Here is a 16,778-nt window from a genome sequence, read left to right as displayed (position 1 = left end):
ATCTATTTCTTCAGTGAAACAGAACAGAGGTATTTAAAACTGTGGGCTTTTTGTGAATAGCAGATTATAACATTTTTGGTCACTGAATAATTATGAAAATTATACTGGCTGATATTGTACATGTCTTTGTTAATTTAAAAAGGATTCAAGAAAAAGCTTCCTCTCCACACTTCTATTTCCTTTATATGACAAACCCAGTGTGAGGACTCACCAACATAACTGAGCTTTCCTTTTGTGCTTGGTCTTCCAGGATTTCTGATCGCTGAAATTCTGTAAACTTTCTGGTTGGGTTCTCTTTGTTTTTTTTAAGTTTGACTGGTGTGTTCCTGTCTTTGTCTCCAGGCTGACCATTTGACCAGACGTGGCAAGCCACTTCCACAGCAGGAATCACTGGAGATTGAGTTAGCTGAAGAAAAGCCCACTAAACGCTCCATGATCACGGTGGAGGAGTTGACAGAGATAGAGCGTTTGGAGGATCTGGACACTTGTATGGTAAGACACATTCCACATCTTGTGTGCTTAACCACACAGGTAACGATGGAAGATGCTTTTCAGAATATAATTTAGCAAATTTGTGGTATCAGGAAACTGAAGTTAGGAATTAGCTTCTAAAAAAAGTAAATGTTAGCGTGGAAGATTTTTCCTGAACTGCATCTTGTTGTTCAGCAGAAGAAAAGCTTTTCCCTTTTCTTCACTTCTTTCCTCGTGCCTGTTCAGGGGCCTTTCCCTTGCATACACAGCTAGTGCAGTAAACACCTCTTTCGTGGGGCACAGTCTCACAGAGCTTCAGCTGAGGTAATAAGTTGGGCCATGCTATCCTTTGACAACATGTTGCTTTCTGCCTTTGTCTTTCTTAAAATTAGGTTTCTTTCACCTATGACAAAAAATATTTCTGCCTGAAAGTTATGTTACTGACCATGAACAGAAGTTGATTTATGTGTGACTTTATTATAAAGATGGCTCTGCGCCATATCATCATCCTTACAAGATGTGAACCCACATGATTGCAAATATAACTGTTCTCAATCTCAAATTCCCCTCCACCCAGCTCAGTCTGTTGGGGAGCTTTACTGTGGACAGGAATTTTAGGATGTGTTTCTCTACTACAAATTAGTCAGTCTAATAGGTGGTCACTCCTGCAAGGGATGAGCTTTCTTCTCTACCTTCCTACCTGATTCCTTGGCCATGTGCTTTCACCAGAAGCTAAGATGGCAGAAAAACTGATTGCAGCTTTTTGTAGAAGGTTTGTTGATTCATCTCCCTGAATAATTGTACTGCAGTCAGACAGCACAGGAGAAGGAGCAGCAGGGCTGCTGCTGTCTCCAGCAGCTGTTGGTCTCATTTATCTGTAAAACAAAAGCACACATTCATTGCAAATACCACCTTAAAATAGGTTCTCTACCTTCCAAATCTCCTGTTTCACTGAGAGCTGGTTTGAGGCAATATTTGTCTGAGCATCACAAATCCCTGTGAGGTTTGTGGTGTTGATTACATCATCTCATTCATCACTGGTACTATCACGTTCCAGAGGCTTTCTGTGGCCAACATTCAGTAATCATTTTGAGCCCTAGATCCTATGGGAGAGAGATCCCAGTAAAATATGTGGCATCTAAACACTGTACCTGTAAGTTAGTTTTTGCATGCTGGCTTCATATATAGAAAACTAAACTAAAGGCTTGTTTTGACACCCCACACTCTGCCTTTAAATTTATTCTTGTAGCCTGTTTGGATAGCTAAACTGGAAATGTAAAAAATAGCTTCTGTCTTTATCTCATATCACCATGGTTATATGACAGCATCATATCACTCCACTGTTATCCTTCACTTTGGCCATATTAAAATAATGGAAATGTGATGCTGCTTACACTCTCTAAAAAATGCATTAGATGCTAACTGTACTTATCTTCAGAGGTGTTTATATGTCTTCATTCTCTTCATTCACCCTCATCTTGCACAGAGATTCAAATACCTTTGTGACCCAGATTCTCATCAGTATCTAATTTCTGAAGAGAATGAAGCATCAAATAAGCATGAGACAGTAATCTTAGTCAGTGCTAAGGAATTCATTTATTAAAAACTGTAATCCATATTTGGGAGCTGCTTTTTGCATCCTGACTGCAAATGATGTTGCTTGCTGCTGTAAAAATACACAGATAAATAGATGAATTAATAGAACAGTTTGGGTCAGAAGGGACATGAAAGATCATGTTCTGTGGGCAGGGACATCTTCTATTAGACCTGGTTGCTCAGAGCATAATCCAGTTTGGCCTTGGACACTTTCAGGGACAGGGCATCCACAGCTTCTCTGGGCAACCTGTTCCAGTGCCTCATCACTCGCACAGTGAAGATTTTCTTCCTAATATTCTTACCAAAATACACCCTCTTTCAGTTGAAGACATTTATCCTTTTTTCTATCACTACATGCCCTTGTAGAAAGTCCTGCCTTTTTGTAGGTCTCCTTTAGGTACTGTTGTAAGGTCTCCTTGGAGCCCTCACTTCTCCAGGCTGAACAACCCCAGCTCATTCAGCCTGTCTTCATAGGGGAGGTGCTCCAGCCCTCTGATCATCCTCATGGCCTCATCTGGACTCATTCCAGCAGGTCCATGTCCTTAAATTGGGGGCCTCAGAGCTGGAACACAGCCCTCCTGGTGGATTCTCACAGGATAAGAGTAGAGGGACTGAATCCCCTCCCTCACTCTGCTGTCCACTCTGCTTTTGGTACAGCCCAGGATACAATTGGCTTTCTGGGATGTGACTGCACATTGTCAGATCTTGTTGAGCTTCGCATTCATGAACACCCCCAGGTCCTTCTCCTCAGGGCTGCTCTCAGTCCAGTCTCTGCCCAGCCTGTGTTTGTGCTTAGGATTGCCCCAACCCACGTGCAGGACTTAGCACTTGGCTTTGTTGAGCTTTGACATTGACACAATGACACAGCTCCACAAGGCTGAGCAATACAGGGATTTTTACTGAGCTAGTGTTTGCACTGAGTTTCTTGCAACTAAAAGCACTCTAAGAATGCATCTTCTGTGTGGAGTTAGTAACTTCAAAGAGAGCACTTTCCAAGTGATTCATTTTAGCCATGGGAAAATCCTACAGAGTTCAGATATTCTCTTGATAAACATAACCTTATTTGTGGCAGCTTTTAAGTGTCCCACAGGTATTTGTGTGGAAACAAGGAACCCTCTGTAAGGGGCATCAAAGAACGCTTTATGAGCTGATCAGTGCAGGACACAGATACGTTGCTGAGGGATTTTGCTAGAAAGAGAAGCATATGGTTTTATGAACTATAATTGGGAACCTAATTTATTTTGACTATTTTGAATCTTAAATGCAAAATAGATGTTTATTAATTACTTCCAAAGTGGCATTAGTCCAGGACTCTGCCTTGCTTGGTCATTGGAAATCCTTAAGCAGATCTTAGCCTTTTGATTAAATGCACCTGGCATTAGTGTGCTAGGCAAAGCTCAAGCCTGAAACCTTGAATTGCAGCTTGGTATTGTGCTTGTTTGGGAGCCTAATCTCCTATAGCCAAAAGTATTTGGAAAGTAAGATAAGGCTGATTATGTTACTGGGATGCCAGAGAAAACTCGCCTATTCTAAGCCCAGCCTTGCTCCAGCTGGCTGTCAAGATGTTTTGGGAAGAGATTTTGGTCATGAAGGTGAGGCACTGAGCTTGGATCACCTTTTGGGGGAAGCTGTTTCTCATTTGCAAAACAGAACTTGTTTTGCAAACCCCCATTATCTTCATCAATTCTTTGTTCTTGTTTTCTTCAGCAAGGCTATTTATGATCAGTATTTTGTCTGGGGTAAACCATACAGCCTCGTGTTGTTATTTACCAGCTTTCCTTGAAGCTAGATTTCACCAATGTGGGGGAACACTGGGTCTGGATTCACATTTGACTATGGTTGTAGGTAGATTGTATATCACTGAAGCTATATGAATGACTGGGAGTGAGGTGCATGTATTGGTAATAAAATGTTTATGAGCTATTTTTTTAAATGTGTGGATTAAAAGCCGAATACAGAAAATTTTGAAATGCTTTGAGTGGCAGCAAAGGGATCTGAAACCTCCATTGCTGGTGATAGAGGGAACAAACAGGCACTATTTCAGAGCCTGCCCACCTATTCTCAACCAGAGTGGATGTGACTGGGAGGATTTCCCTGACAGAGAAGAAATTTAGATACGTATAAACAACACAGACAAGACAGAATGAAATATCACAAATGGACTCACAAAATGCATCACTGAAAAATAGGCTCTTAGATGTTATTGCTAGTATTTTCTGTTGTGGGAATTAGGATTTCCTAAATAGCAAACTCTGCATTAACATTTATTAGCTTCAGTTTAGGGTAAATTTCTTATCCAGCCTTTAACAGCGGCCTGAGAGCCCATAATATGAAAGACTTGTCAGTCATGCCAGTATTTGCCAGTCTGTTAAATGAGTTGTGAGTAACACTGGGAGCAATTGAGTGGTCCAGCATAGGATGAGATTGCTGGAACATTACACATCCAAGAGTTTCTGATCTCCCTGGGCTGCACTACAGTAAATTGATGCTTCCCTAATCTACAGCTGTCTTAGTTGTCTACATTTGATTAGAACTGCACTGATGGTAATGAGTCATTAGATAAAAGTTGTTTGCAACTAAGATGGAAAGAAAAATCTTTATGCAGAAAATGACTTGCTTTTCTCAGATGAAAGGAAAACCCATGGCCTGCTTTTCAGAGCTTAGACTCAATCATGAATTAAGTTCATAAAATAGTATGGTTTGTGTGTATATGATGCGTGTGACACAAATTCAACTCATGCATGCATTTTAAAACTACCTTTAAATAATGCACCTTTTTTTCACTGAGACTGAATATTGTGTGTCCTGGTATGTGTGATCATGTAGGTAGGTACTATCTGATTTTGATTTGCATAATGCTTCTAGTTGTCATGTGCATTAGTACTTTGCACAAGTAAGAAGAACTAAATAATGCTCATTCCCCACCAAAAGATAGTGGAGCATCTTTATCAGATTGTGTTTAACAGTTATTTTCTTAAGTCTTTTTTTTATTTGAATATTATTTTGGCTTCTAAAGTACTAAATAGAGCTCAATAGAGTTGAGACACTATTTAAAGATGTTTTGAGAGAAACAGCTTTTCTTTTACTAACAATCCATGTACCCATCTTTTTAAAATATCTCTTTCAGCAATATAACTTTATTACTATAGGTAGTAATGAGCATACAGCCAGGATAAGTATTGTTTTTAGAGCAAAGTAGAGGTTATTTATTTTATGAAGAGGTATGATTGGAAGTTGTTTGAAACATGTAAAGCAATTGTAGGTTGCAGTACAGAAGTTTGCCTGTAACTCTTCTTTAAAGCATTTCAGTGAAAGATTGAAACAGTTGGATGGTAAATTGTGTTTGAAAAAATGCTAGTGGCTAATGGGACAGGACTGCCTGTGATGAATATTGAGTACTAGCCATTTTTCATCTATTTCTAATTTTAACCACAGAAATTGTTCTGTGATTTCAATGAAGGAAAGTTTAAAAAAAAAATCTCATTAGCAATATATTAAAGTTCTTTATTGAACAATAGATTTAACCTGTAGAGTAGAGAAGAAAATTTGCAGAAATAGCAGAACACTTGTAGATTGGTGGTGTATGTTTTTCCTGGCTAGCCATTGTCAAAGATTAGCAGATGAGTCCTGTATTCACATGAAAATTTATGACCTTGTGTGTTCTGAATGACAAGGTGTGTATGGACCTCAGTGTTTTCAGAGAAAAGGAAAAAATGGCACTCACCAAGAATAAAATTATTGAAAACAAACAAACATGACAAAAGGACCACGCCAAACTCATAAAGCACCACCTGTAAGCTTTTCTCCCCTGGCCCACCCCCAACCCTGCCCCTCTTCCCATCAACGCAAATTTGAATTAAAACAACAGAAACCTCTTCAGTTGCTTTCACTGGCAGAAGGAGGGGATCATGGTGCACACTCAGGAACATGTGCACTGCTGCTGTAAGAAGGAAAACCAAAGCACAGATTCTCTGGTATGCCCTGACTTACTACCACATCTGATTCCTACTGCTCTCTATTTACCTGCAACAGAATTGTCTCAAGCATAGACTCAGCTTTTTGGATGAAAGACTGAACACCTCCTGCAAATAAACCCAGTTTCCTGTTGGACTCTATATTCTCCTGTGCTATAAATAAAACTCCAGTTCTGTGACTGACTTAATCCAGCAAAAGTCTTCTTTTTGCTGAAATGAGCATTTCCACTTTCCCCCATACACAGTTGGCACTTTCCTGCCCACAACCTCACAACAAACTGGGTCTGGGAATTGATTCAACTGACAGTTCAGCTTTTCACAGAGGATTTCTTTCCCAGGTTAGTTTACAGACCAACTAGTCCCCTGGTTGAGCCCACATAACAAATCCTGAGTGGCAGAAACAAGCAGACAGGGATGAGGGCAAAGGCAGCAGCCTGGATGAATGCTGGATTAAATTGATTGTGACACTTGAGTTTCTCTCTTGTATCCATTAGCAGAAATGGGCCTTTGATGTGCAATACATACAGCACTCTGTGGGAAGCTAGAAACTGGCATTATGGTATGTGAGAGTGTTCTTGGCTTCTGAAAAGGCTCACAGGCATGTGAGCAAATCTAGTGCAGTGGGAGTCCAGTCATATTTCTGACTCACCCCAAACTAGGACAGTTTATGGAAATGTCACCAGGAGGAGCAAAGCACAGTGCCAGAGCCCTCCTTCCTTAAGCCTTTCCCTACACATGCAGTACTGTGGCTGAGAATGTGCCATACAAAGGGAATCAGTGGGATCACCTTGCAGAATGTCTTGTTTATTTCCAATTTATGTGTTATCCTCATTAGAATTATGAATACATTAATTTTAATAGTGAATATTTATTACCTGTCTTTTCCTGATTTCCTCTGTATATAATTTCGCAACATCCTCACTGCCCTTACCCATGTTTATTCAGTACTTGATACATGTATAGACTACAGAGTACAGGCTTGTGAGGGGTTACATGTTCCCAGCTGAAACACTCCAAAAGAAAACTTGCTTTCAATGTCTTTTCTTGGGTCTTTAAATGGAAGGAGGCAATGGATAATTTATAGGTAGGTTTTCTTTCTTAAACCAGCTGAGATTTCTTAGAGTTCAAAGCTGTTTCTCATAATCTAGGGTTTATTACTGGCACAATATGAAGTAAATGAAAAATGTGGCAAACTGCTTAACAGCACTGCATTCATGTTTAAGAAAAAAAGTAGTATAAATTTGGAGATTGCTTTCTGCCTTGGTTATAGGAGGAGCTGTTCAATGCAGCTGCTGGGTATTCTGTTTGGGTGGTGACACCTGTACCAGGCACTTGTTTTCCTGCAGTACTGGTGCCTTAGCAGACCCAGATTTGTGCTGGGGGTGGAGAGGAGGGCGTGTGGTTGTTGTGATTTCATCTGGCAGGCAGCTGAACATCACGCTCACCTCCCCCACAGTAGGATGCCTGAGAGAATCAGAAAAAAAGTAAAAAACTCATGGTTTGAGAAGAAAAACAAGTGGAGCAGAAAAGGAAGGGGGTATAGTAATAATGACGAAAAAATCTACAAAACAAGTGCCACATGATGCAGTAGTTCAACACCTGCTGACTGATGCCCAGACAGACCCTGAGGAGCAGCCACCACCCCCTGTCCAATTCCCCCAGCTTTATAAGCTGAGCATGATGCCATACGGTCTGGAATGTCCCTTTGGTTAGCTGGGGTCAGCTCTCCTGCTTTTGCCCCCTCACAACTTCTTGCGCACCCCCACTCTCCTTGCTGGCAGGGCTGCATGAGAAGCTGAAAAGTCCTCAATTTAGTGTAAGCACTGCTCAGCAACATTTAAAAGCACCATCATTTTATCAACACTGTTCTATGTTAAATCCCAAAACAGAGCACTGTACTAGATGCTAGGAAGAAAATTAACTTGTTCCCAGCATTTACATCCTTTGTGGCAGTAATTGTCATACTGATGCTGAGTGTCCGTCCATTGGTTTACTTCACGTGTCATGAAAAAGCCACATGGAGAGGAGAGTTCAGTAACAAACCACTCACTAAAACACTGGTCTTGAGAGCTGAACTTCCCTGCAGGGATTTTAAGTTCTTCTACTACTAAGAAGTTTGTCTGTGGTGGACAGGAAGGTCTTGAATGTGCAGCTGTGCAGCCTGTGGGTAGTGCCACTCCTGGCTGCTCAATGCAACCATTTGCCACTCTGCAGGCAATAATTTGAATGCCCAGGCTGCCAGCACAGGCATCTCAGCAGGCACCAGCTGGCTGTCATAGGCTGTCACAGCCTGCTGATGGACACTCGGCCACCACTTTGTCCAGAGGTGACTGTGCCTGCCTGCATTTGCTTGCTCATTCAGCCAGCAGCTGAATCACCCCAGAACTCACCCACCTGCTTCAGGTAGAGTTAACAGGTTATGAGGGCAAAGCCCTTTTGCACAGGTTGGGTCAGGGAGCACTCATGTGATCCCTTTTGCCAGCAGAACCATGGAGTCAGTTGATGCTCAGCACAAACAGATACAGAATCCTCTTCCCACAGCCTCTGCTCATAAGAATCTTCTTGTTATTTCTCTGGAAGATCAGCAGGAGCTCCTTTGGAGTAGTTCTTGCCAAAATCTTTCCTCTGGAGCCTTTGGCAGAGGCACTACAGCAAGCAGCATGAGAATAACCTGTGATAATGCTATTTCTGTAGCACACGTTTCTCTGCAGCCATGATGTATCACAATTCGATTAGCATCTGGCAAGCTGACCTTCTCAAATGGCTGAGGAGTTTTCTGTATAGGCTGTGTGGTCCTTTCTGCTGCTTTTTTGATTCTTCCAGCATCTCAGATGAACAAGTTGGCATGAGGTACTTAATCTGTGTTGTCTGGGGAAATCTTGTTTACTTTGAAATCTGGAGAGCTTACTGAAAATAGCACAAGCATGAGTCTGTCTCACTAAGAGTGCTTCATGCTTCTTGCTTCACCCAGAAGAACATGAGGCTTGCCACGTTTTGCTCTGCAACACTGATAGTTCATATTGCAGGGATAAAGAAAGTTCCTCACAGGAAGAGAGGAGATAAAGTCTATGTCAGGGTAGGCAGTTACAGAGTACCATTAGGCTTTGCTATATTTTGTCAAGGAAAAGTAGGTTAGGATGAGCTGGGTTACCAGAATAGGAACTTCAAAATAAATAAATTAATAAAATCAAGCATGCATACTGCCAGAAGGTCAGAAGACAGCCTCCAAGTCATCAAGTCTCATCACTGCTGTCATTGACAACTGCATCACACAGCCTTATTCATAAATCTATCAGGCTTCCTCTCAAAACATCTTTTGTTAGACTAGAGGAGAACTTAGAGGAAAACATACTTTCTTTGGATGTTATTCAGGTCAACTAAAGCCTCATTACAAAGTGGTGCATCTATCTTGGCAGTGAGATTGTATCTCATGTTAGATCAAGTTAGTGTGAATTTTTGAGGTCAGTAGTGGCAGGACTGGAATACTAATTTGAAACCAAAAGCACTTAAACAGGTGAAAGAATGTTCAAGCATGCAGACATTAAAGAAAATGAAAAGAAAAAAATGAGAGAAGAACAAAGTGATTGAAAAATCAGGTTGGTTTCACTCAAAGCTGATCAGAACCTCATTTTATCTGCTACAGTTAATCTATGAGTCATTTCCAATACCATGGTATTTAGATACTCCTGGGAAGTTTGTGTCTATACAATCAGCATTTCATTCCATGCTTGTGGTGAGCAGCCCTGCTTTGCAGGGTAGGCATCTTCCATTATGTTTCTGTCCCTCCTAGGCTCGTGTGCTGCCCCATGACTGTCTGACCAAGCAGCATTATTTAAATTAGATCATACTTTAGTGTCATCACTGCATAGGTCAGCTTTTGAGTTTTGCCATCCTCTCTTGGGTAAATAATGATTGACATTTTCTATCAGTTTGTTTTATAGAAGAAAGTCAAATATTCTATTCAGGTATTTCAGTTTCTTATGCAGGCTCTTAGAATATTTGCTAGTTGCCTGTCAAGAGATTTCCTGTTTTCAATAGGAAAGGAAGATAACTTGATAAAGACTTAAAATTCAGAAAGTTGAGAGTTTTTTTTAATGTTTTAGTTCATAAAGTATATTTCAAAATGTCTGAGGAGTACAAAGATTTATTGTGCATGCTGGAGAGATGTCTGGAGCAGTATTTTCTGTGAGAAAATAACAACAGCTCAAGTGTGCCTGGGTTTTCAAGACTAAAACTTCCTATCATAATTCTGATCATGGAGTCTACTTGCCCCTCTGGGGCATTTCCCCTGTCAAATGCCACCACAAGCAATGCATCATCTGCCCACACAGGGCCTGGCAACAGTGGAAAGATGACTGGTAGTTTTTTGTCTGGATGACTGCTAATCCTTTTGGTAGCTGTTCACTTCAGGTTGTTGGATGGAAGGAGAGATTCAGAAGTTGTGCTGGTTCTCAGTGCTGCAAGCTCTAGGGCGGACAGGTGCAACAGTTCTTTTCATAAAATCATCAAATGGTTTCTGTTGGAAGAGACCTTTAAAGATTCACTAGATCCAAGTTCCTGCCGTGGGCAGGAGCACCCTTTGCTAGGTGAAGTTGCCCTAAGCCCTTTTTTTCCTGGCTTGAACGCCCATTCAGGAGTACATTGCCTCTGAGCTGCTTTAATGATGTTCTTGCCCAGGGCATCTGATACATATGGTAGCTGTTAAAGGACTGCCTAAGGCTATCTTGAATAGCTGTCCACCCATGCATGTTTGCCAAGTTTAAGAACTTTTTATTCTCTGCCCTGCACTTAGTTTTTTAACTAAAATAACTATAAAAGCAAAAGTAATGTAGTTGGAGCCATCCTCTTGGACCATCTTGAAGCCCAGGTACTGTAGAAGATGTTAACCTCTTTATGAACAAATAGAAAGCAAAACTGATGCTATGGAGAATTGCTTTTTGTTTTGCAGGTGGTAATTGCAGGCATGAATTCCTTGCAGGATACTAATTCAGAACATGGAATTAAACATTTGGTTTAGTAATTTTAGGAACCACTCAGTTTAATTTGTGTCTGATTTTTCACTCTTCGTAGTGAAAGCTTTGGTTGGTTTTATGCAGGAATGTTTATTAGCAGGAATTTTACATGACTCAAAAGATGCAAGTGCAGAATTATTAATTAAAAGGAAATACTGAAATGCTTGATGAAATATCAGAGTACATGTGCCACATCTCAACCAGCAGAAAAGCAAAGGTTCCTTGGCTAGTAAAATATAACAAGCTCAAGGGCAAATCTACTGAGCTTATCTTACTGCAGTGCTGCTCCTTTTCTTTCAGAATATATTTCTGTACAAAGTAATTCTAAAGGTCAGGGTGCTTTATATGAGACTAATTGAATTAATACTGAACCCATAGCTCCTTCTCTAGAAATTCAGCTCTTCAGGGAGGGAAGACAAGTAAACATACTCCTGAAACTCACATATGGGTTATTTGTATGCCATATTTATTTACACTATTTCCTCTATCTATCTATCTATCTATCTATCTATCTATCTATCTATCTGTCATATTTAGAGTACAGAACTCTGAAATATGAAGGTAAGGACTAACGTGCTGATACAAAAGATCATGGCCCCTACATTCAGGACTGTGAGGGGCTTTGCTCTTCTGGCTACTGAAAAATAGTCCATTAGGTGTCACAGATTTTAGCATTGCATTTAACTTTCCAAGGACAATGGCACTCATGGGGCAGATTCTAAAGACAGTGGCTCAGGTTATTGTCACTGCAAGTAAGAAGTGCATCACTGGTTTTCAGAAGCCACATGGGGGCTTTCACCCTGGAAATCACATCACAAAATCTTTTGTAGTTGACGTAAGCAATAGCAACTTCCTAGTTCCTAAGGTTTTCTATGCAGATGGTGAGCTACCTGCATGTCCAAAGATGTCATGTGCAAAACCCAGAACTGGTCAATTTGCTGCTCTGCTTTGTTAAGAAATTTTTTTTTTTAATTTTTTTTTTATGAGACAACAGATATGTGACACTATCAGAGGTAGTTAGGAGGCTAAAGGAAGCGTGGCAAATGTTGATTGACTGAACTGGTGTCATGGCAGCTTTACAGGTCAGAATTCCTTACAGCAAAAGTAAACAACAGGACTTGTGATAAAATGCCTTGTTTTCTTATACCTCTTTCTTAAAAAGGCATACCCCACAAAATGCATACAGCTGAAATGGTATAGCATTGGATAAATATGTTCTGTAAAATATTTTTATGACGTCTCAAACCTCATTGGCACATTTTTAGAATGCAGTTTCTGATTTTGTTTGGGCTTAATTTTCTTGGGATTTTTGGTTGTGGGTTGATATTTCATCTTTGGGGATGGTCCATGTACACTGCGAGGCAGAGCACTTCATATTGGAATTTTGCTGAGAGCAAACAAAGGGGGGAAGGTTGAGAGGCCTCATGGTCTCTAGTGCTTCAGGGGTCTGGACACTGGCGTTAGGTTCCCTGAAGAGCAGCCAGATTCCTTGGTGGCTTCAGGCAAGTCCCTTGGTCTTTGCTTTGCTTAACGGTGCTTCCTCCTCTAACCTGTTGCCTGCTGTGCGCCTCTTTCTCCCTCCTGACTCCCCACCCACAAGGTGTTTGGCACCTTTTAAGTGCCTCAGTAGTCGGGAGATCACTGAAGTGTGGAAGGTTGGAGTTTCCATAAGCCCTTGTTGGATCAGGACCATAGACTGTAAACTCCCTCAAATCCTGGGACTGCTTCCATTTGTGTATGTTACTTTGCACTTTGGTCCTAGTCACATTTCCAGCTGCATACATAATACAAATAACTTTCCTGTCTGTGCATTAAATACACAGAAAATGCTGGACTACTGCCACAAATGCTGTCTGAAAGAGAATCAGTGTTCCAGGTTTATTTTTTGAAGTGTGCCGGAGCGCCTTTTGTTAAGATTGTTTCAGTATTTGAGATGTTTGTCAATGGATTTTGCAGTCTCTCCAGCAATCTCAGAGCAGCTGTAGTGATTGGTAGTGTAGAAGATGGGCAAGAGAAGGCAGAACTTAGATTCTGACAGAGAAATTGAGTCAGAGTATGTGTGTGCATGGAGAGTAATGAGGTGGTTTGCCTGAATCACTACTAGCTGAGAACTCTTACATAAAACCAAAGTTTCTGAAGGTAAAAGAAAATAAAGACAAAAAAAAAAAAAAAAAAAAAAAAACACCAAAACCCAGAGGCAAAACCCCACCAAAACAAACAACTGACCCTGAGGACAGCAGGAAAATAAAGGAGAGGAGCTGGGTGCGAGAACATGCAGCACTTTGTTGACAAGATGCTTAATCCAGACCATGACTACTCCTGCCACATTCTGCTAACACCTGCAATATGTTGTAATAGCAGCAGTTTCCCATTCAACTTGAAAACAGAAGCACACTTCTAATAATTGTTTTTTCTAACCCTAAATTTGGGAGGAGCATGGTTGGTCTTGAGCCATGGAAGAGATGGGGTATGGCATTTGGGATTGCTTCATTTCCTGCGATGGCTGTGCTGCTTCCTTTTTTTGCTTATAATTTTTGAAGGGAAGAGAAAAGGTTTTGCTTCAGTCATGAAATAGCATCTTTCTCATGCGCCAAAAGTGCTTGAAGTCTGTGCCTCTAAACCTCCTTATGGGAAGGAGATATGCTGTTGCCTTTAGTTTAGATTTATTTAAACCTCAGGAGAACAGACTTCCATCCTTTTTCATTCCTTCAAGAGAAGCTTTGTTTTATTTTCCTTGCTTGCTTGCATACCACAACAAACTGGCAATTTTTAATTCAGAATCTTCTTTCAGACTAGGAAGTAGGAGAATTACTTGGGGTTTTTTTGCTACTGGTGCCAGCAAAATGGAAAAATTGGGACAGCAGGTGGCAGGTTGGCACCATTGGCGAGTGCCTTATATTGGAAACAAATGTCAGAAAACCTTAATTTGTCCCAATGTAGATAAAATGAGAGAACACATATTTCTCTGGTTATCCTCTGGAAAGACAAATTTGAATAGCACTTCCAAATACAAGGGATTTTTACCTCATTCTTGCATGTCACCTTTCCTGCTAAGACTTCCAAGTGTTTTGGCTTTAGTTTTCTTTATTTTGGTGATTCCTGGTTTTGCCTCCTTTCCTGAGAACTGCTATTGCTTTGTCTTCCCCATTCATATTCTTTTTTCTTTCTTTTTTGCTGCATGGAGACTCTCTGCTGTACAAGTGTAAGTATTTTTTTAGCTCTGCTGTTTCTGGCCTACTTGTTTATGTTTTTGTGCTCCATTTGCCTCTGTACTGCCTTGAGAGTCTCCTGGGAGACTGTAGTGCCATCCATCTGCACCTACAAGTGAAATAGGCAGTGATTCAGGAATGGGTTGGATTTACAAAAAGGTTCAGCTAATGTAGCATCTGAATTTAAGGGATCCCTTGCTTTTAAGACCAAACCAAAGCAGAATGCTGATGTTGAAGGTATAAGCACAAATATTACTGCTCAGAAGGAAAATCTGTGGAGTTGGTTTTATATTCAACCATCATACAGCTTAATGAAACATGTTCTCAAAGCTGAAAACCCATATGTTGAAGGGAGTCTGGTTAGGGAGATAAATTTCAAGAGGGAGCAGCAAGTTGTTCATTAATTTTTTTGAAATCTTCTGAAAGGGAAGTGACAGGAGGGTCACAGAGCATCTCTGTATCTAATAGGATTGAATATAAATTACTGTGAAGTAGGAGGAGAAAAACATGGAAATAAGCATATCCCTCAGCATTTAGAGTAATTTCAATTATCTGTATAAACAAAGAGAATATCTGAGATCCTGTTTCTGAAAGTACATTGTTTTCTAACATTCAAAACAGAACAATTTCAGTTGTTGTTTTTAATTCCCAAGGTACTAGTGTTCTTCCACAGCTGGTAATACAATTTCAGAAAACTCCAGAGAACTCAGACAGTTTTGTGAGGAAGGCAGTCAGAAGGGAGGAATCTGGAAAAGTGATCATGGGAAGAGATCCTGGGAGCTTAAAGTTAGCAAGGACACATGACAGTGTGTTAATAAGCCCTTATTTGGAAGTGTGGTAGAGATCTGCTGGCCCACATTTACTGCAGAAGGGCACATTCATGGAGCCATCTCCTGAGATCCTCTCAAATTCCAGAGATGCAGTTAATATTTCTATCTGTTCTGCCAAGCAGCCTACAATGTGCTTATGGAAAAGTAGGCAAAACAAGGAAGAATTCAGAAGGTGGTGTGCTAGAATGGAAAGTCTGTGGGGGTTGTGTATGAGAGGAGGTGACACTAACAGCTATTCCTCTGTAAAGGCCACAAGGGAAGCAAGCATAAGGCCAGAGAGCCACGTTGTGCTTGTGGGGCCAGAGGTGGTGAGAAGGCAGAAGATGTGCTTCTACCAAAACTGAACTGCTTCCATGAAATGTAGGAAGTGGGAGTCAGGCTGGGGAGTTCAGATATCTCCTCTAGCAATGACATGTGCACTGCTGCTGTAGCAGACTGTGTGGTGGCTGAGATGTTAAGCAGAGATTAAGCCTAATATTTTGTAAAAGAGCACACTGGCCTATTTAAATTAATGCTATGACCCATTTTGCTCTGCGTGTGATCTAGAAAGTTCACTTGGCAAGAAGCCTTTCATCTGTGCACTTCCTAAACAGGCTAGAAAACAGAAGGTTTTCAAATAAAAGTGTATGTGGAGCTGTTTTTCATGCTGTTAAAGCAAATGGGAAGCATCTCTATCCCTCTGCCTTTATCCCCAGCAACCAAGCTGCTGATGGCTCATGCCAAGTTGACAGTAAGTTACAGCAGAGACTGGCTTATTGTCATCAGCACAAGCTCTGCAGGGTCATCTGGGGGCACCTTCTTGTCTGGGAAGGAAAATGAAATCATTCTGTTCCTGGCTGTTGGAGAAGTATGTGGAGCATTCCAGTCCTTGCACAGGAACCTCAAAACTTTCCCTGTGCTGTTTTGCATTGGTGCCCTGGGCTGAGGCAGCTCTCAGCTTGTCTGTGTTTGTGCACTCAGAACATTGCCTGTGGCTGTGCAGCTGCTGGGTGACCAGAGCTCTTCCATCAGCTGTGTTTTCTGTCCTCCCTTCTGGTTGTCTTTAGCACAGGAGTTGCTGTATCTACTAAATGTAACTTCCAGTCACACCACCCCAAAAAATCAGGAAGCAGACTAAAATGCATGTGAATGTACCTTCACAAGAGAAATGGGCTGTGTCTGGAAATGAAACCAGGACTACTGATAGTGACTTGTGATTGCTGTCCCCCAAAATGCTGAGCTGCTTCAACTCTTTCTTACATGAGATGTGAATGCTTGGGGGATGGATGGACAGCTGCTGAGGTGTGCAGTTCAGGGGCTGCCCAGCTGCCTACCTCTTGCACAGTCCACTGCAGTTGTGGCTGAAAAAATTCAGCACCTCTCCAGCCACTCGCCATCCGATCCATTGCATTTAACTTATTGGTAACTCTGAAAGTAGTGTCTGACCTTTTGATGCAGCAACACTTTGCCTGCTCATTAGTGTCATTGTGAGTTTGCTCAGGTGGCAAACTACTCCTGGCTCGTCTTGAAACTGTGGTGTCATTTACCAATTTTTGTCAAATGTGGAAGTGGAAACCTGCAACAGCTGAAGGTGTCTTTTTTCCCCCAACAATGTACATGTCCATAAAACCAGAGTTCTGGTTTATTTATCTATTTATTTGTTGCCCAGGCAGTGCTATCACTGCCCACTCTTCAAGTCCTTTTCTG

The 16,778-nt window shown here is 41.1% G+C and overlaps 1 protein-coding gene across 3 annotated transcripts in view; it reads left to right on the top strand.

Annotated features, from left to right (window-relative positions):
- Positions 1 to 16,778, top strand: part of CARMIL1 (capping protein regulator and myosin 1 linker 1) — a 188,116-nt gene that overhangs the window by 146,260 nt on the left and 25,078 nt on the right. For 2 of the 3 annotated variants that reach the window (XM_058800709.1, XM_058800699.1), the window contains exon 29: positions 343 to 492. In XM_058800709.1, the coding sequence (XP_058656692.1) occupies positions 343 to 492 (150 nt within the window). Of the gene's footprint in view, positions 1 to 342; positions 493 to 14,237; positions 14,256 to 16,778 lie in introns of all 3 variants that reach the window. The other variant, XM_058800690.1, reaches the window with a different exon arrangement.

Source organism: Ammospiza caudacuta, chromosome 1, assembly GCF_027887145.1.
Source record: "Ammospiza caudacuta isolate bAmmCau1 chromosome 1, bAmmCau1.pri, whole genome shotgun sequence".
NCBI lineage: Eukaryota > Metazoa > Chordata > Aves > Passeriformes > Passerellidae > Ammospiza > Ammospiza caudacuta.
The sequence above is the reverse complement of the archived record's forward strand: the minus strand, read 5'-3'. Positions and strand labels throughout refer to the sequence as shown.